This window comes from Oryza brachyantha, chromosome 2 (genome assembly GCF_000231095.2).
Source record: "Oryza brachyantha chromosome 2, ObraRS2, whole genome shotgun sequence".
Classification (NCBI taxonomy): Eukaryota; Viridiplantae; Streptophyta; class Magnoliopsida; order Poales; family Poaceae; genus Oryza; species Oryza brachyantha.
This window is the reverse complement of record NC_023164.2, coordinates 3,556,780-3,581,345: the sequence shown is the minus strand read 5'-3', so window position 1 is coordinate 3,581,345 and position 24,566 is coordinate 3,556,780. Positions and strand designations below refer to the sequence as shown.

The following is a 24,566-nucleotide window of genomic DNA, read 5'->3' as shown; positions in this document are numbered from 1 at the left end:
GAGACGGCGAAGGCGGCATGGGAATGCATCAAGACTATGCACGTCGGCAACGATCGCATTCGCAAGGCAAGTGCACAAAAACTGCGCTCCGAGTACGAGGCTCTCGCATTCCGCGACGGGGAGTCGGTCGAGGACTTCGCCATGCGGCTTAACACCATCGTCACGCAGTTGTCCACATTGAGCGATCTCGAGCCAGACGACAAGGTGGTCGAGAAGTACCTCCGCGTTGCACGACCCAGGTTCTCTCAACTCGTTCTCTCAATTGAGACATTGCTCGACATCTCTACTTTGCCCCTGGAGGAGATCACCGGACGCCTTAAGGCAGCCGAGGACTCCATCCAGTCGTCGTCCTCGTCTTCACTAGGTGGCAGCGGCAAACTCTACCTCATCGAGGAGGAGTGGCTTGAACGCCACAAGAAGAAGGAGGAGGTGGCCAAGAAGGGCAATGGCGGCGGCAACGGCCGTGGCAGGCAAGGGCGCAGTGGCGGTGGTGGTGGTGATAACGCAAGCCCGGCGCGTAAGACGGACAAGTGCCGAAATTGTGGCAAACTTGGTCATTGGGCCAAAGAATGCAGGAGCAAGCCCAAGCAGGAGCAGGTTCATGTCACTCAAGAGGAGGATGAGCTCACGGAGGATGAGCCCACGCTTATGCTCTTGACAGGTGGCTGCATCGATGAGGTGGAACAAACAGACGACGCATGCGTGTCGCCGTCGCAGCCCACGTCGCGGCCATGCTCCGACATTGTTGAGTTGGTGGAGAAGAAAGTGTTCGCTGCGGTGGACGATGCCGCCGACCACGATCACAAACAATGGATCCTCCCTGAGTTGGTATCAGAGCGAGGTTTAGAGCTTGAACACGAGATCGTGCGACCGAAGTCATACTCATGCCTCACCGTCGCTCGTCTTCCCCGACGGAGCGCACTCCAGGAGGTTCCGGCAGCCACGCCCCGGGTGGTGGCGGGAACGACCGCGGGCTGGTGATACACCGCGTGGTCAAGGAGGCGGGAGGCCCGGCGAACTACCCCGTGCTCACGAAGACGAACTACGACGAGTGGTCTTTGTTTATGAAGATCAAGCTACAAGCACGATGCTTATGGGGAGCCATCGATCCGGGAGGGATCGCGGTGGAATTACATGAAGATCGTATGGCGTTGGACGCCATATCCAGCGCTGTCCCTGTCGAGATGATCTCGACGTTGGCTACTGTTGGGTTATGACTCAAATAACCTAATCCTAATCCTAGTCGTAGTATTAGTACTAGTCCTAGTGCTAGTCTTATTCAATGCCTATAAATATAGACCACCCTTGTACATATAATCCCGTACCTTTATTAGTGGATTTGTCTCCCGTGGTTTTTTTCCTCTCTACTTTAGAGGGATTTTTCCATGTTAAATCCTGTGTCTTGATCTATTATTCCTAACAAGTGGTATCAGAGCGATCTGATCCGTTCTTCGGCTGGCGACACGTTCATCCTGCGGGCGCAGATCATCCTGTTCGCTGTCGCGTCTCGGCCAGCCACCTCTCGCCGCACGTCGCTCCGCTTCATCCGGACGTACAGCCGCTTCCCATCCATCTGTCCTTCCCATCCATCTGTGCAGCAGTACAGCAGCAAGGCAACAAGGTGTCTTTTTTTGGGTGCATGCTTGCTCTGTTGGTTTCCTTCACGTGAACAAGGAGGAAAGCAAGTCTAAGTCTCCTTTTTTCGGTGAATTTGCTGCACGAACACACCAAGTTGTACCAGGGAATTTTTTTTCTCTTTCTTCAGATCTACCGTATATTTTTGATCTACCATATTTTTTCTCTTTAATATGTCGTCCAAATTTGACATCGAGAAATTTGATGGCAAGATCAGTTTCAGCATATGGCAGATTCAGATGAAAGCTATTCTCACCCAAGTTGGTGTTCCGAAGGCATTGGGGGCTAGACCAGATGGTTTGACTGATGATAAGTGGGAGGATTTAGATCAAAAGGCATTGTCTGCCATACAACTCAGTTTGTCTACAGATGTTTTGCGTGAAGTTATTAGCGAGACGTCTGTGTTCTCTTTGTGGAAGAAATTGGAGGCGCTTTATATGAAAAAGAGTCTCGCAAACAAATTACGCTTGAAAGAACGTCTGTACACAATTCGCATGGCAGAAGGTACCTCTATTCGATCTCATCTTAATGAGTTTAATTCTCTGATCATTGATCTTGAGAAATTGGATGTGAAAATTGATGATGAGGATAAAGCTATTTTACTCGTTGTCTCGTTACCTGCTACCTTTAAACATTTCAAAGAGATTATGCTTTATGGTAATCATGATACCCTTAGTTTTGAGGATGTTAAGTCAAATTTGTTGTCCAAAAAAAAATTTGACAGTGATCCTCGTTCTGAAGTTAAAGCTGAGGGGTTAATTGTTAGAGGTAGATCTTCTCAAAAGGGTGATTCTTCTAGATCAAAGTCTAGATCTAAATCAAGAGATAGTAAGTCTAGATTATTTTGTCGCTATTGCAAGCAAAATAGTCATGATATCTCTGAATGCCCTAAATTGAAAAGGAAGGAAGAGAAGAAGAGTAAAATTCAAGAGAAACCTGCTCAGGCTAGTTTTGTTACCAGTGATTCTGATGGGGAGGTTCTAATCAGTACGACTAGTATTGAGAATCAAACTGCTTGGATTATTGATTCGGCTTGCACCTTTCATATATGTCAATATAAGGAGTGGTTTTCTACTTATGATTCTGTTGATACTGGTGAAGTTGTGATTGGTGATGGTTCTCCTCTTGAAATTGCTGGTATTGGTTCAATACAAATTAAAACCCATGATGGCATCGTTAGGACCCTCTCAAATGTTCGCCATGTTCCTAGAATGAAAAGGAATCTTATTTCTTTGGGCACTTTGGAGTCGTTGGGATATAAATATATCGGCGACAATGGTGTTCTTAAGATTTCGAAAGGCAATCTTGTTGTTTTAAAAGGCAATAGAACTGGCAGTCTTTATTTCTTGCAAGGATCCACAGTTACAGGTGTTGCAGCTGTTTCTAGTATTGCATCAGATCCTCACACCACCAAGCTTTGGCACATGCGCTTGGGTCACATGAGTGAGAAAGGTATGCATTTACTTTGCAAGAAATGTCATTTGAACAACATTGGCAAACTTGATTTTTGTGAACATTGTGTCTTTGGCAAACAGAAGAGGGTTAGTTTTAGTACTGCTACTCATCAGACTGAAGGAATTCTTGACTACATTCATTCTGATCTTTGGGGTAAATCTAAGTTTCGTTCTCTTGGTGGATGTGGGTACTTTATTACATTCACAGATGATTTTTCTCGCAAAGTTTGGGTTTACTCTTGAAACATAAAGATGAAGCTCTTTCAGTGTTTCAGAAGTGGAAAGTGTTGGTTGAAAACCAAACTGACAGAAAAATAAAGAAGCTTAGAACTGATAATGGATTGGAATTTTGTAGTGGTTAGTTTGATACTTTGTGTGCTAAGCATGGTATTGCAAGACATTTGACCGTTCCAGGGAGTCCTCGGCAGAACGGTGTGGCAGAGCGTATGAATCGCACTCTTCTGGAAAGAGCTCGGTGCATGCTTTCTAATACAGGCTTGTCGAATAAGCGTGCTTTGTGGGCTAAGACGATTTTTCTACTGCATCTTATTTGATTAATCGTTCTCCAAACTCTGCCATAAATTTTCAAATTCTTGAAGAGATTTGGTCAGGTAAACCAGTTGATTACTCTAAATTAAGAATTTTTGGTTGTCCTGCTTATGCTCATGTTAACACTGGAAAATTGGAGCCTAGAGCAAGAAAGTGCATATTTGTTGGTTATGGTTCTGGTGTCAAAGGATATCGTTTATGGTGTCCTGAAGCTCATAAATTGATCATTAGTCGTGATGTTACTTTTCATGAAGATGTTTTTCTATCATCAGTTAGTCATACTCCCCCAGTTGAAACTGAAACTGATGAAGTTGTTGAAAGGAATTCAGAATTTGAGGTAGTTTCACATACTGTTGATGTTGATTCTGATTCTTCAGTTCCCCCTGCTACAGAACAAGCTTCTGGTTCTACATCTTCTAGTAACAATGATCATTGTATTGCTCGAGACAGACCTAGAAGGAATGCTTCTATTCCTACTAGATATCGCGACACTGATGGTATGACCTGTTTTGCTCTTCTTGCTGCTCAAGATGTTCATGATACTGTTGAACCTTCTTCTTATTCTGAAGCTATCTCATGTGCAAATTCTTCTAAGTGGTTGACTGCCATGAATGAAGAAATTGATAGCCTTCATAAAAATCATACATGGGATTTGACAAAGCTTCCATCAGATAAAAAGCCATTGAAGTGCAAATGGATTTATAAGAAGAAGGAAGGTATTTCTGGAGTTGAACCTGCAAGATGGAAAGTCCGTTTAGTGGTAAAAGGTTTCGACCAAAGGGAAGGTATTGACTTCAATGAAGTTTTCTCTCCTGTTGTGCGCCACTTTTCGATTCGGGTTATGCTTGCCTTTGTTGCTTTATTTGACTTAGAGTTAGAGCAACTTGATGTTAAAACTGCTTTCTTACATGGAGATTTAGATAAGGAGATTTATATGACACAACCTGAGGGTTTTGTTGTTCCTGGTGAAGAGCATTTAGTTTGTCATTTGAAGAAGTCTCTTTATGGTCTTAAACAAGCTCCTAGGCAGTGGTATAAAAGGTTCGATTCTTTTATGATTGCACAACACTATTCACGCAGCAACTATGACAGTTGTGTCTACTTTAAACAATTTCCCAATGGGTCTTTTGTTTATTTGCTGCTTTATGTGGATGATATGCTCATTGCTTCTCATGACAAGTCGCTAATTGATCAGTTGAAGGCTCAACTTAGAAATGAATTTGAGATGAAGGATCTTGGTCCTGCGAAGAAAATCCTTGGCATGGAAATTCAGCGTGACCGTAAGGCTGGTACACTGTTTCTTTCTCAGAAAAGTTATATTGAAAAGATACTTGAGAAATTTAATCTTGGTAATTGCAAACCTGTTTCTACACCGTTTGCTTCACACTTTAAATTATCTTCAAGTCAGTATTCTACTAATGAAGATGATAAAGATTACATGTCTCGTGTTCCTTATGCCAGTGCCGTTGGCAATCTTATGTATGCTATGATTTGCAATCGACCCGATTTGGCTCATGCTGTTAGTGTGGTTAGCAGATTCATGTATAATCCTGGCAAAGAACATTGGAATTCTGTAAAGTTGATTCTTCGTTATTTGAAAGGTACTTCTCATTTTGGCTTGATGTTTGATAAGAACAGAGTGAAGATAAATGATGTTGTTGGGTTTGTTGATTCTGATTATGCTGGAGATCTTGATAAATGAAGGTCTATTTCTGGATATATCTTTTTTTTGTGTGGTTCAGTTGTCAGTTGAGCTTCACTTCAGTCTGTTACTGCTCTTTCTACCACTGAAGCAGAATATATTTCAGCTACTGAAGGTGTCAAGGAGGCTATTTGGTTGCGAGGTCTGGTTTCTGAACTTGGTATTCGACAGGGTACTAATGTTGTTTATTGGGATAGACAGAGTGCTATTTTTTTGACGAAGAACGACATGTTTCATGCCAAGACCAGGCACATTGATATTAAGCACCACTTTATTCGTGATATTGTTGCTCAAGGGCAAGTTACTGTGGGAAAGATACACACTAAAGACAATCCTGCAGATATGCTCACGAAGTCACTTTCCAATACTAAGTTCAAGCATTGGCTGAACTTAGTAGGTGTTCATGGTGCATAGCTACCCTTCGGGGTTTTGGAGACATTTTTTTTCTAGTTCATGTTTACAGGGATTTTGATTCAAGGGGAGGTTTGTTGGGTTATGACTCAAATAACCTAATCCTAATCCTAGTACTAGTCCTAATCCTAGTCGTAGTACTAGTCCTAGTTCTAGTGCTAGTCTTATTCAATGCCTATAAATATAGGCCACCCTTGTACATGTAATCCCGTACCTTTATTAGTGGATTTCTCCCGTGGTTTTTTTCCTCTCTACTTTAGAGGGATTTTTCCACGTTAAATCATGTGTCTTGATCTATTATTCCTAACAGCTACCAAGGAGACGGCGAAGGCGGCATGGGAATGCATCAAGACTATGCGCGTCGGCAACGACCGCATTCGCAAGGCAAGTGCACAAAAACTGCGCTCCGAGTACGAGGCTCTCGCATTCCGCGACGGGGAGTCGGTCGAGGACTTTGCCATGCGGCTCAACACCATCGTCACGCAGTTGTCCACATTGGGCGATCCCGAGCCAGACGACAAGGTGGTCGAGAAGTACCTCCGCGTTGCACGACCCAGGTTCTCTCAACTCGTTCTCTCAATTGAGACATTGCTCGACATCTCTACTTTGTCCCTGGAGGAGATCACCGGACGCCTTAAGGCAGCCGAGGACTCCATCCAGTCGTCGTCCTCGTCTTCACTAGGTGGCAGCGGCAAACTCTACCTCACCGAGGAGGAGTGGCTTGAACGCCACAAGAAGAAGGAGGAGGCGACCAAGAAGGGCAATGGCGGCGGCAACGGCCGTGGCAGGCAAGGGCGCAGTGGCGGTGGTGGTGGTGATAACGCAAGCCCGACGCGTAAGACGGACAAGTGCCGAAATTGTGGCAAACTTGGTCATTGGGCCAAAGAATGCAGGAGCAAGCCCAAGCAGGAGCAGGTTCATGTCACTCAAGAGGAGGATGAGCTCACGGAGGATGAGCCCACGCTTATGCTCTTGACAGGTGGCTGTATCGATGTGGTGGAACAAACGGACGACGCATGCGTGTCGCCGTCGCAGCCCACGTCGCGGCCATGCTCAGACATTGTTGAGTTGGTGGAGAAGAAAGTGTTCGCTGCGGTGGACGACGCCGCCGACCACGATCACAAACAATGGATCCTCGACTCCGGTGCATCTAACCATATGACCGGCTCAAGGGCGGCTTTTTGCGACATCGACACCAAGATAACCGGGAATGTTCGGCTCGAGGACGGTTCGCTCGTGCGCATTCAAGGACGTGGCACGGTCCTGTTTGCATGCAAGAACGGCGAACATCGCATGCTCCACTATACGTATTATCTCTCGCGCCTCGCCGCCAACATCATCAGCATCGGCCAACTGGACGAAACTGGCTTCAAGGTGGAGGTCGAGGACGACGTCATGCGCGTGTGGGACGAGGAACGACGTCTGCTTGCCCGCATTATGCGCAGTCCAGGCCGACTCTACGTGCTCAACGTCAACCTTGCACAACCGGTTTGCCTGATGGCGCGCGCAGGTGAGGATGCGTGGCGTTGGCACGGTCGGTTCAGGCACATCAACTTTGCTGCGCTGCGCAAGATGGGGAGAGAGTCTCTCGTACGAGGCTTACCAATCCTGTCCCAGGTGGAGCAGGTTTGCGAAGCATGCCTCGCCGGCAAGCATTGACGAGCCCCATTTCCCCATAAGACCCTGCATCGCGCCTCCGAGCCGCTCGCATTGATTCATGGTGATCTCTGCGGGCCCATCACGCCAGCGACCCCAAGTGGCAATCGCTACTTCCTCCTACTCGTGGACGACTACATCCGCTATATGTGGCTCACGCTCCTTGCCACCAAGGATGCTGCACCAGATGCCATCAAGCGAGTTCAGGCGGCCGCCGAGCGCAAGAGCGGCCACAAACTCCGAGCGCTTCGCACTGATCATGGGGGCGAGTTCACGGTTGGACACTTCACCAAGTACTGCGCGGAGCTCGGGCTGCGACGTGAGCTGACAGCCCCATACTCACCGCAGCAAAACGGCGTCGCCGAACGCTGGAACCAGTCGGTGGTGGGCACAGCGCGGAGTATGATGAAGGCGAAGGGGCTCCCAGGTATGTTCTGGGGGGAGGCGGTGAACACCGCCGTGTATTTGCTGAACAGGAGTTCGTCCAAAAGCATCGACGGCAAGACACCTTATGAGCTCTGGAATGGAACTCAACCGAACGTGCATCACTTGCGCACGTTCGGGTGCGTGGCCCATGTCAAGGTGACGACGCCGAATGCGAAGAAGCTAGATGATCGCAGTCGGCCCATGATTTTCGTCGGGTATGAGCCTGGTTCCAAGGCGTATCGTGTGTACGACCCGGTGACACGACGCATCCACATTTCCCGTGATGTGGTGTTTGACGAAGATGCCCAATGGAATTGGGGTGGCGAGGCAGCTGCCGACGTCGACTCCGACTTCACCATCGAGTACACCACGGTATACCACTCGGCAACAATGTCCTCGGCACAAATCGGGGTGGAGCCAGGGGAAGCTCTAGACTCACCGCACACGCCTGCACCAAACTCAGCGCCGTCTCCAAGCCCACCCGTGGACAAAGATCCACCGGTGGAATCTGTCCTGCCTTCACCCGCGGAGGAGGATAATCTTGATGCTGACCACGACGACGCCCCGCTTCGCTACCGTCGTATCGACGACATTCTCGGCTCGGCGTCACCACCGGGACCGGCTGAGCGCAAACTCCGCGAGGAGCTATTCGTGGTAACCGCGGAGGAGCCGACGTTGTTTGCCGAGGCGGAAAAGGATGCGCGCTGGCAGCGCACGATGGACGAGGAGATGAAGTCCATCCGGGAAAATGGGACTTGGGAACTTGTCGACCTCCCAACCGGGCATAGAGTATCGGCCTCAAGTGGGTCTTCAAGGTGAAACGCGATGAACACGGTGCCATCGTGAAACACAAGGCACGACTGGTGGCAAAGGGGTATGTCCAGCGCGCCGGCATCGACTTCGAGGAGGTGTTCGCTCCGGTAGCTCGCCTAGAGTCGGTGAGAATGCTACTTGCACTTGCTGCCTCTGCAGGGTGGGAAGTTCATCACATGGACGTGAAGAGCGCATTCCTCAATGGTGATCTTGAGGAGGAGGTGCATGTCGCCCAGCCGGCGGGGTACATCGTCGACAAGGCCGAGCACAAGGTGTTGCGGCTGTGCAAGGCGTTGTATGGACTTCGACAAGCACCCAGGGCCTGGAATGCCAAGCTTGACAAAAGTCTAGTGTCACTTGGTTTCCAGAAGTGCATGGCGGAACATGGCGCGTATGTTCGGGGCACCGGGAGCTCCCGCCTGGTGGTCGGCGTATATGTCGATGATCTCATCATCATGGGAAACGGCGACATCGTCAAGTTCAAGGGCGAGATGATGAAGTTATTCAAGATGAGCGATCTGGGGCGGCTGTCCTACTACCTTGGGTTGGAGGTGAAGCAGACGGCGACCGGGATCAGCATCTGCCAGGCGGCGTACGCCGCGAAACTCGTTGAGCGGAGCGGTATGAAGGGGTGCAACCCCTGCGCTGTGCCCCTAGAGGCGCGGTGTAAACTGAGTAAGGTGAGTAGCAGTCCATTGGTGGATGCTACGGAGTATCGTTGGAGGGCTTCGATATCTGGTGAATACCCGGCCAGACATTGCATTTGCCGTCGGGTTTGTGAGCCGATTCTTGGAGCAGCCACGCGAGGATCATCGTGCGGCAGTGAAGCATCTACTAAGGTACATCTCGGGTACCCAGGAACTTGGTGTGTTCTACAGCAAGAAGGGCGAAGAGCCCAACCGGTTGATCGGCTATAGTGATAGCGATCACGCCGGGGACATCGACGATCGAAGGCGCACCAGTGGCGTGCTGTACTGCCTGGGTGGCAGACCCATCACCTGGCAGTCAAGCAAGCAAAAGGTGGTGGCACTCTCGTCATGCGAAGCTGAGTACAGTGCTGCAGCACATGGAGCATGCCAAGGCGTATGGCTATCTCGGCTGCTGAACGATCTTGTCGGGTCAGAGCTTAGTGCGCCGGTACTCAGGGTGGACAACAAGTCTGCCATTGATCTAAGCAAGAATCCCGTCCATCACGATCGGAGCAAACACATAGATACAAAATTTCACTACATCAGAGAGTGCGTGGAGGACGGGAAGATCGTTCTCGAGCAGATTTCTACGGAGGATCAGCTCGCGGACATTTTGACAAAGTCGCTTGGTCGCGTGAAGTTCCAGGATCTGCGTGATCAACTCGGCGTCATCAACATCAAACTCCAGCATCAGGATTAGGAGGAGAATGTTAAAGATAATCCTGTGCTGATTATATTTTCCTAAGTTTAGCTTATTTTCCTTTTTTGGATTAGCATGTTTCTCCTGCCTTATTTAGAGTTTGTTTCTTTGTTTAGGGGTGTTTCTATATGTTTAGGAGTGTTTCTATGTTTAGGAGAGTCTATATATACAGCAATAAGAAAACCAGAAAAACAGCCAAGTTTACGCTGCACCAATCCTTGTCTTCCTCGTTCTTCAGATTGTCCAAATGCTGCACGTAGGTCTGTTCATGATCAAGCTTGCCGATTGTTTGGTGATTTCTAACAGCGTGGGCGCGCCTTCTAGAAGCAGTCTACCTGTCTACGGCTACGAGCCGTGGCGAGCGGCCGCCTTTTGTAGTGGCGAATTTCGTTATTGGGCCGCATCGCATGTCGGCCCAGAGGAAGCGCAAGGCCCATGTACGAACTTCTGTTCAGGCGACCGTGGAGGTTTTGATCCAACGGCCAAGGCTCTCTCCTTCAGCCATCCAACAGTGAAACCCGACTGAAATCCTCCCAAATTTTCACTTCTTCTCATTTCAACGGAAATACTAATATACCGTTTAGAACTATATATACCTATTTATTTGGGGAACTGACCTACTACGTATTTCAACTTTTTTTTCGCTCTACAGATTTGACCCCTGTTTTTTAAAAATGAAGACATTGACTTATCCTAGTCCATTAAGTGAACTTAATGGTGTTAAATGAGACATGAATGGATATTTTTACCCTTGCATATTTGATCCTACTTGTAAATGGTTATTGTACATATGACCTAATTTTATATATCTATACTTTGTAACAATTAATGTACTTGGGTCGTGTTCACCGGTAAGTTAACTTACCTCTCTTGTTTTCCATGTGCACGCTTCCCGAACTGCTAAACAGTATATTTTTTGTAAAAAATTTCTATAGAAAAGTTGTTTTAGAAAATCATATTAATCTATTTTATTTTTTTAATAATTAATAATTAATTAATCATGTACTAATTTATTTCTCCGTTTTCCGCGCCGGGTAAGTTAACTTACCCTATCTCCTACCGAACGTGGCCTTGTAATATTTGATTTATTTATATTTATTATTTGAGACAAATTTGTTTAATATTTCAGTGAAATTTGATTAAATTGATAAATGTACTAAAATTTGAAATAAATTCAGCTCAAATCTAAATTAATTTAAACAAAATTTTGGCTATTTTTTAACAAAATTTTGACAGCATATTTGGTTTTGGCTGCTGGATCATCCTGATGGTCGTCCCTGCCACAGCCGCCCCCTCCCTCCCACGGCCGGCGCAGGCTTCCGAGACACCTCCCCACGGCCGCAGCGCCGCCACTGGCCGCCGCCTCCCTACTGGCCACGCCACCAATTTCTTATTGGGTTCGGGAGATGCAATACAAATGAAAATTTTATCTGGAGGAGTTTGAGTCCAATAGGGAATCGTCGAGAACAAGTCATGACGACATAATTTTATCTAGTAGTTAGAGTTAGTTCAGAATTTTTAGTTTTATCTCTAAGAGAGTTAGAGTCCGATCGAGACTTGTTATTTGTTTTTATATATTAGAAGACGTGTGTCGTGTTAGAGATAGATTTCGTTATTTTATCTATTAGGAGCCGTGTGTTGTGTCTGACATGGACTACTATCTACCCGAGGGTATAAATATGTATGCCTAGGGTCATTATAAATCATCTACATCATAATATAGATCAATTATTCTCAGCGCATCACCACCCTCCTCACTGAGGTTTCAACACCGGTGGAACTTGGCACCTAACGCGGGGCTGCATCGTCTCAATTTCGGCGGAGGACTACGTTCGGCCGACCACGGTAATCATATCGGTTAGATTGTAACTGTCTCAGTTCGGTCCGATCTTATAATTTGGTTGTTCGATTGCTAGTTATCGTATCAGTTTCAGCTTGAGTTACTTTCGTGTCTTGAGTCGATCTAGTCGACCACTTTAGGTGATCTACGTTGGTTTGATATTTGCTATTTGACATATTCAAATTTAATACGGTCTCGGTTCGGTCCGATCCAGTAGATTGTGTTTATCAAATAGTTTATATCAGATCAATGTTTTGTTCATTGTTTTATCGAAGTACCAGCCGATAAGTTATCAATCATCGGCTCATCGGCTTGACAATAATCTAGATCTGTTTAGTATCTATCCTGACATTGTTAGGCATAATTTTGAACTGTCTCGGTTTGGTTCGATCTTCTATGATTATTATTAGCAATCTGGACTAGATATTTTATAAATCTTGATCGTTTATCAGTCGTTTATAGCCGATGATCTTTTTCGATGTACGTGCTTATCATATTTACATCAATAGAGTAGCCGATTGCTTTGCTGCATTATTTTTATACCTATCGGATCGGTAATTATTTATGTTGTATTGGCTTATGAATTGCATGCAAATTGGTTTTAGCCAATCGTAACACACGATTCATTGTTTAACTCTATTTCTATTGAGTTTCTAGCCGATCCAAGCTTTCAACAGCTGATTGTCTCGTCTATCGGCTAAACGCCGCTACATCAACATCCGATTAGCTAGATTTATTATTACCTATCAACTCGTTTTACCGCTTATCTTAACAGTTGCAAGATCAAACTGAATGGCATGCCAACAACATTGGTGTGGCAAGATAACGCTTCACGCAGAGTATTTGGCGTGGCAGCGTTGTCTTGCCACACCATCAACGTTGGTATGGCCAAAAGCTTCATAAGGTAAAATATTATTTTTTCTCCTAGGTTCAGTACTAAAATTATTTATTAAAATGGTTTAAAAAATAAAAAATTCACGATGATCACCCCTTAATTTGTCCTAGTTAAGTACAGCCTAGCATTCCCGGTCCTCGCGTACCCGCGAATACAAAACCGAACGCCAGAACAGCTAGCAACACGAGTTCATCCAAAATATAACCAAGCAAAAAAAAAAAAGTGAGAAGAAAAAAGAAAAAAAGAAGAAGAAGAAGAAGAAGAAGGCAAGCGACACGAGTCTCACGCTTCTTTACCCCACTCCGCTCCGCTCCGCTGCAGTCCACACGCGTCCCGGCCGCGTCCGGCTCCACATCATCTCATCTCGCACCCGCGCAGGCGCGCCCGGCGAGCCGTCCGATCGAGCTCGGGCGGCCGGGATCCCGCTCCTTGCCACATGGTCCGCGGCCATGCCGCCCCTCTCCTCCTCGTCGTCGCCGGCGGCGCCGGCGGCGATCCGCCGCGCCTCCCCGTCGTGCCGCCCCGTCACTCGTGTGAGCTATCCCTCTCGTCGTTGGCGCTGTGTATCGGTGATGGGGGTGGCTGCTTGCTGCTTGCCCTGTTCGTTTGTTTTGCTTCCGAGCTCGTCTACTTGCGTTTTGAAGCAAACCAAATGATCGAATCTCGGTTTTCTGGTTCAAGTTTTGCTGCTAGTGGTAGTAGTTCGTACTGGTTTAGTCTTTTTTTTTTCTCCCCGCTGGAATTTGATTTGATGGTGGTAAAATCAAGCGTACATCTTTAAACAAATCTTGATTACGGGAGTACCTAATACGAACCATGAATTCGAGAGTGGAATTTGTACTAAGATGGATTTGGGATTAAAATTCATTGGAAAAATTTAAACCGCGTGTGAAATTGTGAATTAATGCAGTTCTGAATTTTTGTTCACTGTCAGTAATTTTGGTATACAGGTCATTTCAGTTCTTTGGTTTAGAAAGAAAAATTTCATCTACAGAGAAAGTCCCCACTTTTGCATATAGATTCCACAGGAGGTAATCTGTTGCATATCCTAGCAGTCTACTGACGCACTGTTTTTCTGCAATCACAGATGCTGTTCAGGCAGAAGCTGAGCTTCCTGGTGGCTTTTCAGGCTCAACATGCGAAATGTGCTCCTCATTTGATCAAACCGGTTGCAAAAGAAATTAGGGCAAATATCACTGATGGTGACAATGGGGCAACTGAGCCAGCTAGGGAATTATTGGAGCGGCTGTTTGCGAAGACGCAAAGTCTAGATACCAGTGCTTCTCAGGATAGTGAGCTGAGCATGAGCATTGATGTCCTCAAGTCTGAATTTGAGGCTGCCTTGTCAACCCTGAGGAAGAAAGAGAGGGACCTTCAAGATGCGGAGAGTAGGGTTTTTGATGATCAGGTACGGCTGAACCGTGCGAAGAAGGACCTTGATCAGAGGGAGAGGGAGATCAATAAAGCATATGCAAGGCAACAGGAGATGGAGAAATCACTGGCGAAGGCAAGTAGTGATCTGATTTTACAAGTGAGGCAGATCAATAACCTAAAGCTTCTAGTAGATGAGCAAGACAAGAAAATTGCCAGTTCTCAAGAATTGCTTTCTCAGAAGGTAATTGAAGTGGACAAGCTCAAGGAAAATATGTTGAAGAAGAACAAAGAAGCAGCCTTGATGCGTTTGGAGATCAAGTCCAAGGAACAGCTGCTTCTTGAAGCTAACCAGGCTGCTGCGCAGCAAGAAACAACGATTAAGGAGCTTCGTAATGAAATCAAAAGAAAAGAAGTTGATTTTGCCAGATCGAATGGATTGAGAAAAGCTAATGAACAGAAACTGAAAATTGCTGAACAAGAACTTGAGAAGCAGAATTTAGGATGGTTAGCAGCACAGAAAGAGTTGAAGGAAGTGGCACAACTAGCATGCAAGGATATGTACAATATCAAGGGTACTATCAGTGATTTCAGACGCGTGAGATCTCTGCTGGATGCTGTACGCTCTGAACTAATTGCTTCAAAAGAGGCTTTTTCCTCCTCTCGTAAACAGATAGAAGATCAAGCAGCGCAGATGCAGAAGCAAGCCCAAGAACTCACCGACCAAAGGCTATTGCTGCTGTCTTATAACAAGAACTTGGAAGCTACTCAGTTGGAGATTCAAAGCAAGGCAACACAACTCAATGCTGCACAGTCTCGCTGTCATGAACTTGAATCACTCTTACTTCAGGAAAATGAGAAGGTTGAGTCTCTGGAAGCCATGTTGACAAAAGAAAGAGACAGCTTAGAAGAGAAAACTGAAGAAGTTGAGTTGCTTCAAAAGGAGCTCGTTCAGAAGGAAAATGAGCACAGAAATTCGTTAAAGCTTGTTGAAATAAAAGAAGCTGAGTTGTTAGAAGCCCGAAATGAAGTCCAAAGTATGAAATCAAAGGTGGAATCTATTCAAATAGCTGTTCAGGAGAAGGATTCAGAGCTTTCTGAGACGCAACGCAGACTAGCTGAAGTGAACAGTGAAGTTGTCGAGCTTCAGCAGCTGCTAAATAACAAAGAGGATCAACTTGTTCAGGTTAGAACCGAATTACAGGATAAAGAACAACACATACAGACACTGCAGAATGAACTGGATAGCATGAGATTCAGTTGCTCACAAGCTGAATCTGTGGTGCAAAAGATAGCTGAGCTCACTGGCAATCTTGTTGGTTCATTAGAAAGCGAAGACATGGACATTTATGCATTGCTGGATGATGAAATTTCAAGCACAGGTACGGCCCTCAAGTCCAATTTGCATAAGCATAATCAACTAGAGGCTGACATAGAGATGTTGAAAGAATCCTTGCACCAGAAGGACATGAACTTAAGATCTGAGCATAAAGCGCTCAATGTGAAAGATCAAGAGCTGAAAGCAGTAATGAGAAGGCGGAATGTGATGGACAAGGAACTAGATAAGTTGGAAGAGTTGCCGAAAGATCCCAGTGACATCAAGAGACCCTCTGATCTTTCCAATGAGGCAATGCGAGAGGGCATTGCGGGAGAGAAGCTTAAAACTGAAGCTGCAGGGGTGGAGGCAGAGGCACTTGCTGCGACTGCTACTGCTACGTTGAAGAAACTTGCAGACGTGGCTAAGGGATTCCTGAGAAGTGGCAAAACTGATTCTGGTATGGGTTTGGTTGCATCTCCAAGTGTAAACAGAAATAAAGGTTATTCCAAGATTGAAGCAAACAAGGAAATGGGTGTGATTCTTGATGCTGAAAAAGAAATTGCCGGGCTCTTTTCATTGACAGAACAGCTCATTACCGAGGCTGGAATAGACTGTGTTCACCAAGCGTAGCTTCAGAACCAGAATAGGCAACCAATTGCAGTTTTGCAACATCTAGATAGTAAACTGTAAAAGTTTAACTGATTGAAGCTTTCATTTCTTCGTTGGGTGATTGGGTCTCGTCCTCCTGTTTGCTGTTGGGTACTTGGGTTCCTCTGCACCTGGGGACGAAAGGGAGACACCGAGACATCAATGTTGATATATACCAGTTGTTTACATGATATACTGCAGCTGCTGAAATCCTGAAAAATGGTATGACAAGTTCATTATCCAAAACCGTTTCTCCTCTTATCAGGAGTGGTGGATTCGCTGACAACCCTAGGTGGTCGTCCGTAGTGATGATTAATAGTATGAATAAACTTTATAAACACTATAATTAGACTTAACCGCCACTGCAGGGCAGCGCCTCCACTGTACAGTAGAAGCTCTAGTCTTTAGCAGCAGCTTGTATCATTTTTTTTTTCTTGCATTTGTGAAGCTAAATGTATCTCTGAATTGGATTGTCTCGTTTTGGTTGTAGTCTGTCACTCTGTTGTACTAGACAATCAAGTTCCTGGACAAAGATTTGGAACAGGAGAAAAGGCTCAATTTCTGGGAGAAGATTTGCAACCTGCTCTAGAAGGCAATAAAGATCTGCAACCTGCTGTAGACAAGTGGGGCAGTTGCCCAATTTTGATGCAATGGAAAGCTTTATACAGGGTTGTAAATGTTAGTTATACTGAAAATTATGGTGAGCTATGTAGTAACTTGTAAGGATGTTTTGGTGCAACCTTTTTGAAGGATCATTTTCTGAAATTATTAGTCGTCATGATGGCTCATCACTGAAACTTTTGTGGTCTCTACTTGTAATGCATTGAACTAGCTTTTGCTACATACCCCAAGTCCATTTTGACAGTCATGTATCCAGAACATGAAAAGTTAGTTTTTTTTTCCATTGACCTGACAAAAGAAATCTTTCGCAGCATGCACCCGTAATAGTTGTTCACAGATAAGCAAGTCTACTAAGCACCACCCACATTCAGATCACAAAATAATAGCAACCAATTGCATCATCCTCTAGTTCATGTTACAAAAGCATCCATAAGCTACATGTTTCCATGATTGAGAATACCATCCAGAAGCACTTATTTTTTCCTTTTCTTCAGAGCGATCGTCCTTGTAGCTTTGGCAGGCCTGGGAGGGGTTGCCATCTGCTTACTTGATCCTTGTCCATCGTCATCATCCTCATGTACATCTATCTCCACAACATTTCCTGGTATTTTCAGCTCAATCTCAGCCTTGAAGTTAACCGAGTTTGCAAAGCTCTCTTTCTTTTTCCCCAATATCTTATTTGCAGCCTTACGCCTACCAGCCCACACTGTCGAGTATCCTATTGTGACATTGTGCTTAGACTCTAACTCTTCTTTTAGCTTCTTTGCACCCATGCTAGGATCCTTCTTTAGAAGGGGAATTGCCTTATCTGCCACCCAATGATACGATGCCATCTTGGTGTTAACTCTCCCAGTTGATGCACATGTATGTGCAAATTTGTTCACAGTAACCTGCAACAAAAGGATATGTTGGTTAGTACCATGCACCACTATTGACTAACACAAACTAACATGCATACTTAGTTGTTAATACCCTCACAGATTTTCCATCATGCATCAACCTTGCCACAATAGCCCATGGACAACCCTCAGCTGTGCAATAGCCCCTGAACCTCTCTTTATCAGATTTCTCAGTTCCTAGCTTAAATTGGCCCTTTATAGCATGTTGCCTCACAGCTGACCTGAACTCAACCATAGTTGTATATGTGCTTCCAACTTCCATTGGAGGGTCTTCGCTATCATAGAAAATTTCAGCTTCGCTTGGAACAACATCATTAATAACTACTTCCGCATTTTCATCTTGTGTAGGAGGTGGAGCTGCACCAACCCTCTGACTTTTAGTTTCAACCCTAGCCTTTTCAGGTTTAACCCTAGCTTCCTCATCTCTCTCATCCTCAGCTTTTAGACCACCAAATGCACACATTCCATCATCCTCCATCACAGGCAATGGCGAACCTATCTGCTCTTCTAGAGTTGGATCAGTCTCCAATATATTCCAATCAATCACATGCTGAGGAACTTGTTTTTGTGCAATTGAAGCTATCTCCAAACCATCCCAATCAATGACATGTTGACTCTTTGAGTCTTGAGCATCACCTTGCCTGGCTGCGACAACCTCACCCGAGACTACCTCATTGTCCTCTGAAACACATGAGTTAACCAAAACACCAGGTTTGTCCTCCACATCGACACGCAAAAACAACCTCCTCTCGTTCCTCCTAGCGAAGAATTTACGCGCTAGATCCATATCGTCGACAAGCTCGGTGTCCTCACCAGTGCTCGCGTCATATCCCGAGACGATGACACGCTGGCAGCTTCCCCATTTGATTCTTGCTGCAAGATCCTTCTCCAAGCTCTCCAATGTGCATTTCCTATGGTCCACAACCCATTCCTCGCGTTTGCGGGGCACATGAACACGAGAGCCATCATCGAGCTTAGCTATATACTGACCAAATTGAACGCGCACACTAAACGCCGCATCCGGATCAATCCTATTGTATTCGAACAATCAAAACGAGAGAAAGAAGATTCATTAGTTCGCCCGCTAAAATCGCTAAATCGTTCATGGCCTAGGTCTCCCCCCCCCCTCCCTCCGGTTGAGAAGCAATGGAGATGAGGCCTAGTTTATCTCCCCACCCCCCCCCCCCCCCTCCCGTTGAGAAACAATGGAGACGAGGGGTTTGTGGACTTACCCGGGAGGGGGCTTCGCCTCCTGCGCCATGCCCTCCTCTGGAACCTCCATCACCGCCACCTCAGCCTTCAAGCCCTAGAAGCCAATCGTGGGGAGTAAGGGCGCTATGGGGCCTGGGGCTCAGGCGGCGCTCGGCTGAGGGCAGAGACGCCGGCCGGAGGGGAGGGAGGAAGGGAGGCGGCGGCGGCGGCGGGCTGGGTCGAAGCCGGACGAGACGAGTTCGATTGGGATAGCGCTTGAGTCAAGGGCAAAATTGTCCTACAAAACAACAAAAAGAAATTGGGAGAAAAAATAATAAATAAGAAAATAAAGGGGGGGTGTCTCAAAAGGTTTACAACCTTGTTTTATTGGCGAAAACTCCAACTTGGAATACCGGTCACTTTTGATTATGGATGTTTTAATTTTGATCATTAATAACTTATAAATATTTACTTTATAAGTAATAAAAACTATATATCTCTTCTTTCTATAAAAGTTAGACCCTTACCTCCACCACCTTAATTGTATTTAGTCATAGGATGATACATCAATAATTTAAATTGCATCTCGTTCACATTACCCTAATTGTTTTTTTAGCCTTTGGATGATTCATCAAGAGCGTAAATTTTATCTCTTCCTCCTCAAAAAGCACATCATACAACACAAATATTTATAACCTATAGATAATTAATAAAGGCACGAAATCGTATAGTATGTAAGAAAAAATTTTAGAACTTATATCTATTATATTATTATATTGTTCTCCTCTAGCAACGCGTGGGGTATCCATCTAGTTATATTAATGCACAATCCATAATACTAGCATAGATAACCTCCGAGATATATTATTTTTAAAAACAGACGAGTAATCAAAGTTATAAACCGAATAGTACCCGCGAAAGCAGTGTCAGAACCATGTTTAGGGAAATTAGGGCTTAAGCCCTAGGTCTAGATCCAAGATCTTATTATCTTTTAAGTTTTAGAAATGATTAAGACAGCTCAGCCCTAAACTTTTTCGATCTGGTTCCGTCCTTGTGTGCAAGTATTTCAAACTCGGCAGTAAATAAGATGTAATTATTACTTTGGAACGTTCTTAAAAAAAATTACTCTGGGACGCCTCAAACCTATAGGAATTGAGATCAGATTACCGTGACCGTATCTTAAGGATTGCATGCAGTTTTTACTCGCTCATTTTGGTGTCAGCACTCCACACCCATCACTACGCTGGCAACACCAACGATACGACAGTGCGCATAGCTGGTTTGGATCGTTTGATCTACGAGCATTTTCCCATCCACGAGAACACGAGATGAGAACACGACAAGTTATCACAAAAGTATCACTGTTTTTTTAAAATTTGGTATTTTTATAGAAAATAATGGTACCTCGTGTTACCTCTTTAAAGATGAAAAAAATATTCTTGATCTACATCTTATAATAACTACAATAACTACATAATATCTGCAAAATTTGTTATCTGTAAAAATATTTTTTATTTTGAATTTCGTGCCATTAATACGTACTCTCTATGTTTTTTTAATTGACCATCGTTGACTTTTGTATCAACGTGACCATTCGTTTTATTAAAAAGTTATATAATTATTAATTATTTTCTTATATTTAATTTATTACTATAATAAATTTAAGTATGATTTATAATTTTGTATATTTGCAAAAAAAATTAAATAAGTTGAAGGGTCAAATTTAGATAAAAATCAACGGCATCGATTAAAAAAAACATGAGGAATTAGCGTATAGCGTTTAATTATTTAGCAAACCTTATTTATTGCCTTTGTTACATGGTTAAGAACTAACGGGTTTTGGGTTTGTAGCCAAGTCCATTTTTATTTCTTTTTTCCCTCATGTTTCTTCTTATTGTGTATGCGTTATAATCATCTCACTCCCTCTTGGAATTTTATCAAATTTGACAAGTTAGATAAATTTATTAATTACTCCCTCCATTTTCATGTTACAAGTTATTTGGATTTGTTCCAAGTCAGATATCTTTAAGCTTAACCAAGTTTATAGAAAAATATTATAACATCTGCAACATAAAATAAATATACAATAACATTTTATCTAATGATGGATTTAATAAAACTAATTTTGAGTTGCATATATTAATACACATTGCTATAAATTTAGTCAAACTTGAAGATGTTCGACTTAAACAAAATCTAAAATGACTTATAATATATAAATATGTAATTAGGCGAAGGGAGTAGAAAGAATAGTTAACATTGAGATTTATCTGAACTCTAATAAATTTCTTAGCAATTTGAATATCCTTCCACCCTCTTGGCACTTGGCTTCCTCCGCCGCTTGCTCACTCAGTGGCTTGTGATAGTCCTCTCATGATCAATTCACATCTGTTAGATTTTGTTGATACCATATCCGCCATCCGCATCTGCACAGTACTATCTAAATTGACATTCATATACTTCGGATTTCTATAAACCCTCTACCATATCCTTGTTTTCACTGCTACCTATATTTTGGAAAGGAGGTAGTATGTGGCTCTTTTTTTTGGGTGACTTCATCCACTATCTTCATTTTTTTACATTTTTTTTACAGATGCGGATGTTGCATAATCATCTACAATATAGTCAGGATCAGGGTGAGCTGAGTCTTTCCTCACACCCTCTTACTCCCATGTCAAAATCGTCGACATTACGAGATTTTATGATAAAAAAGATCAGCTGGAGTTGGCACTTCATATTCTCTGAAACTCCATTAGACTGGAGTCATTGAAGCTAAATCCAAGGCCTGTAATTGCTGTTAGTTTTGGAGAGATGAGGGTGGCTACCAGATTGCCTTGAGTTTATCTGTAAAGAGGATCACCACAATGTTGTTGATGTCACAAATGTTCTGCTTAGTGTGGTTGAGAGCACTCTAGTTCTCCACCTAGTTGATTCGTTTTGGATGAAGTTCCTGGCAAAAAATTCCTAAAAAGGGAAGCACTTGCCTATAAAGAAAGTTAGGCCAACCCAGCATCATGTTAAAGATATGTTACCATGCAAAACTTATACATATTTTTCTGCTCAACCTTAATGTATTAATTTATCGTGGAAAAAACTATGCAATTCTTGAATAGCATAATCTAGCATGCCCTAGAAATGGAACTTGCAGATGCATTTTGTATTGAAGTTTGTATCCTTCAATATAGTTAACATTGACTCCTCTAGATTTCTGTTTTAATATAGTTACTATTTATTTTAGCGTTTGACCACTTCTTTTTTATACTTGTTGATATTTCGCTAATATTATCCCTTTTATTTACCTACATAAGGAGCATATACTCTATCTTACATAAGAGTTTTGAGCTAGTTTTGAGCTTGGGGCACACGAAGGATAGGGTGGAGGTAAAGATCATCCTTTCTTTTGACGGTGAGACCCATCTCCTCTGTCATATCTAGCTCAACTGCCCTTGTTCCACAAGGAAGCTCCCAATCGAAGTGGTAGAGCAATGAGCCAAGCATTAGGTCCATGGTGGCTTCTGCAAAGGCCATACCAGTGCACATCCTTCTCCCCGCACCAAAAGGTATGAACTCGAAGTCCATACCTTTGTAGTCAACCGTATTGTTTTCAAATCGCTCTGGTCTAAACTCCTCAGCGTCATCCCAGTAATTGGGATCTCTGCCAATAGCCCACACGTTAACAAATACAGTGGTGCCTTTTGGAATATCATACCCCATAATCTTGCACGCCTCACGACATTCTCTTGGAATAAGCAGTGGAGCGACAGGGTGAAGCCTTAGAGTCTCCTTGATAATGAGCTTCAAGTAATTTAGATTAGACAAGTCATCCTCAGTCATTATTGGCTTCCCTTTAAGTTTGTCACGTAGCTCAGCCTGTATCTTTTTCATTACTCTTGGGTTTCTCATCAGCTCTGACATGGCCCATTGAATCGTATCTGCAGACGTCTCGCTCCCTCCACTAAAGAGATCCTAGGCAAAAAAGTTAATAGTTTCTATGAGAAAAACTCCACAAATTTTAGATTAACCTCAATGGTACAAACTAATTGATTGTATGTAAGAACATAGAATTTTCAGCAATATATGACTTTTACTTACAAGGATAACGGCTTTGATTTGTTCCATGGTGAGAGGCGTCTCGAGCTCTCCTTGTTTGTGTATGGTTAGGAGCACGTCTATGATGTCTTGGTGCTTGTCGTCCTCCACGCCGGCGCCGGCGTCCGCCGCGGCCTCAGCCCTCCGCTCCTGGTGCTGCCGGATGACGCAGTCCATAAGCTCGAAGAGCTTCTTGCGGCTCGCCTCCGCTCGCCGCACCGTGCCGCCGATGGCGCTCGCCAGCCTCGACGACGGGAACAGGTCGTCGAGGCTGAACCCGCCGAGGAGCTTTACTTGCTCGGCGAGCCCCGCCAGGAACTCGTCCCGTCTCTCGAACCTGTCCCCGATCATGGCGCGCACCGACGAGTCCGAGACGACCGCCGCGATCCGCTCGGTGAAGTTGACGGTCTCCCCGGACGACGCGGCGGCGGCGAGCGCGTCGACGAGGCGGCCGACCTCCTCCTCGCGGACGCGGCGGAACGACCGGACGCGGCGCGCGCTGAGCAGCTCCACGACGCAGATCTTGCGGAGCTGCCGCCACAGCGCACCGTACGGCGCGAGCGCCAGCCCCTCGCCGCCGGGCCGCAGGCCCTGCGCGGTGGGGGTCAGCGCGCGGCCGGCGAAGGCGACGTCGTGCGTCCGCATGATCTCGCGGGCGGCGTCGGGCGACGAGGCCACCACGACGTGGACCTCCCCGAGCTTGAGGTACATGAGCGGCGCGTCCAGCCGGCGCGCGAGGTCGGCCATGGCGCGGTGGAGGAGCCGCTCGCCCATCACGTGGTGCAGGCTCCCGATGACCGGCAGCCGCCACGGGCCGGGCGGCAGCCTCACCCCATCCCTACCGCTCCTCGTCAGCTTCATCGAAAGCATGACGAGGAGCAGCGGCGCGAACACGACGAGGACGACGACGACGCAGGCGACGACGTGATACATGGCGATCAGATCCAGCGCGAGTGCACTGCACTGCAACGCCGGCCAGCTAGGCTAGGGAACATATACGCTCACGCACGCAGGCACCGCTCAATCTGCGAGGCACGTGCAGGTGCCGCGTGTCGCCACGGCGCGGCGGGCGGCGGCGGCGCGGCGCCGTGCCGCCATTGCATGCTCCCGTGCGTCGCGTAGTACTTCAAGTGGCGCGCGAGCGGCGCGCCTTGTCCGCATCGAAAATTCAAAATTCGGCGCGAGAAAGAAAGAAAGAAAGAAAGATAATTTTGCTGCTAATTGGGACTTGGTGTTGGGCTGAAATGCAACGGCCCACGCTCAAATTTGTTTTCCTTGCTATATATATACTCTGAGGCTATGCATATTAGTAGGAACCTGGAAATTTGATATTTCGGTTCTTTTTAAAAAATTATTTTACAGATAGATATTTAGAAAAATTTATTATACAAATGGATTTTCTTTACCGTCGGCGTTACTGGCGCCGACATTGAATAGGACGACGCCAACATCCTAACCGTAAAATAAGTTTTCAAAACGACCAAAATATCTAGTAGGAACTACGTATATAACTTTTAGGGGGAAATCCTCCCCAAATTTTGTCAAATATAAATATAGTATAACTATATCGTAATTAGATGTAACTGCAGGGTAACTTATATGGAACTTAGGTGTAACGAGAAAAACATGCGATAGTGCAATTTTTGGGAAAAAAATGCA

The 24,566-nt window shown here is 45.2% G+C and overlaps 3 protein-coding genes across 4 annotated transcripts; 1 reads left to right on the top strand and 2 right to left on the bottom strand.

The window, feature by feature from the left end:
• The first annotated feature begins 13,037 nt into the window (after positions 1 to 13,037).
• LOC102708032 (myosin heavy chain, clone 203) lies at positions 13,038 to 16,872 on the top strand. Its single transcript, XM_006648326.3, has 3 exons — positions 13,038 to 13,303; positions 13,858 to 16,329; positions 16,598 to 16,872. The coding sequence occupies exons 1-2, from the start codon at positions 13,220 to 13,222 to the stop codon at positions 16,087 to 16,089; spliced, it is 2,316 nt and encodes a 771-aa protein (XP_006648389.3). The 5' UTR covers positions 13,038 to 13,219; the 3' UTR covers positions 16,090 to 16,329; positions 16,598 to 16,872.
• Positions 16,873 to 16,950: 78 nt separating this feature from the next.
• On the bottom strand, positions 16,951 to 19,127 carry LOC102707747. 2 transcript variants are annotated; one of them, XM_015833869.2, is made up of 3 exons: positions 18,860 to 19,127; positions 17,707 to 18,658; positions 16,951 to 17,618 (listed from the first exon to the last, which is right to left on the bottom strand). In XM_015833869.2, exons 1-3 carry the CDS (start codon positions 18,907 to 18,909, stop codon positions 17,202 to 17,204), a joined length of 1,419 nt encoding a protein of 472 aa, XP_015689355.1. In that variant the 5' UTR covers positions 18,910 to 19,127; the 3' UTR covers positions 16,951 to 17,201. The 2 variants fall into 2 exon arrangements, with proteins under 2 accessions (XP_015689355.1, XP_006648388.1); XM_006648325.3 differs by having other exon boundaries at positions 17,701 to 18,658; positions 18,860 to 19,126.
• Positions 19,128 to 21,671: 2,544 nt separating this feature from the next.
• On the bottom strand, positions 21,672 to 24,404 carry LOC102707466 (desmethyl-deoxy-podophyllotoxin synthase-like). The gene is made up of 2 exons (XM_040521441.1): positions 22,911 to 24,404; positions 21,672 to 22,784 (listed from the first exon to the last, which is right to left on the bottom strand). The coding sequence occupies exons 1-2, from the start codon at positions 23,838 to 23,840 to the stop codon at positions 22,161 to 22,163; spliced, it is 1,554 nt and encodes a 517-aa protein (XP_040377375.1). The 5' UTR covers positions 23,841 to 24,404; the 3' UTR covers positions 21,672 to 22,160.
• Positions 24,405 to 24,566: the final 162 nt, after the last annotated feature.

Bases quoted from the DNA above. Each gene is read 5' to 3' on its own strand.
- LOC102708032 (XM_006648326.3), top strand. From the start codon at position 13,220: ATGCCGCCCCTCTCCTCCTCGTCGTCGCCGGCGGCGCCGGCGGCGATC. The intron at 13,304-13,857 runs GTGAGCTATCCC...CTGCAATCACAG, and splicing joins CGTGCCGCCCCGTCACTCGT to ATGCTGTTCAGGCAGAAGCT.
- LOC102707747 (XM_006648325.3), bottom strand. From the start codon at position 18,909: ATGGAGGTTCCAGAGGAGGGCATGGCGCAGGAGGCGAAGCCCCCTCCC. The intron at 18,659-18,859 runs GTAAGTCCACAA...CGAATACAATAG, and splicing joins GAGGCGAAGCCCCCTCCCGG to GATTGATCCGGATGCGGCGT. The intron at 17,619-17,700 runs GTATTAACAACT...CTTTTGTTGCAG, and splicing joins ATGATGGAAAATCTGTGAGG to GTTACTGTGAACAAATTTGC.
- LOC102707466 (XM_040521441.1), bottom strand. From the start codon at position 23,840: ATGTATCACGTCGTCGCCTGCGTCGTCGTCGTCCTCGTCGTGTTCGCG. The intron at 22,785-22,910 runs GTAAGTAAAAGT...TTTTTTGCCTAG, and splicing joins AAATCAAAGCCGTTATCCTT to GATCTCTTTAGTGGAGGGAG.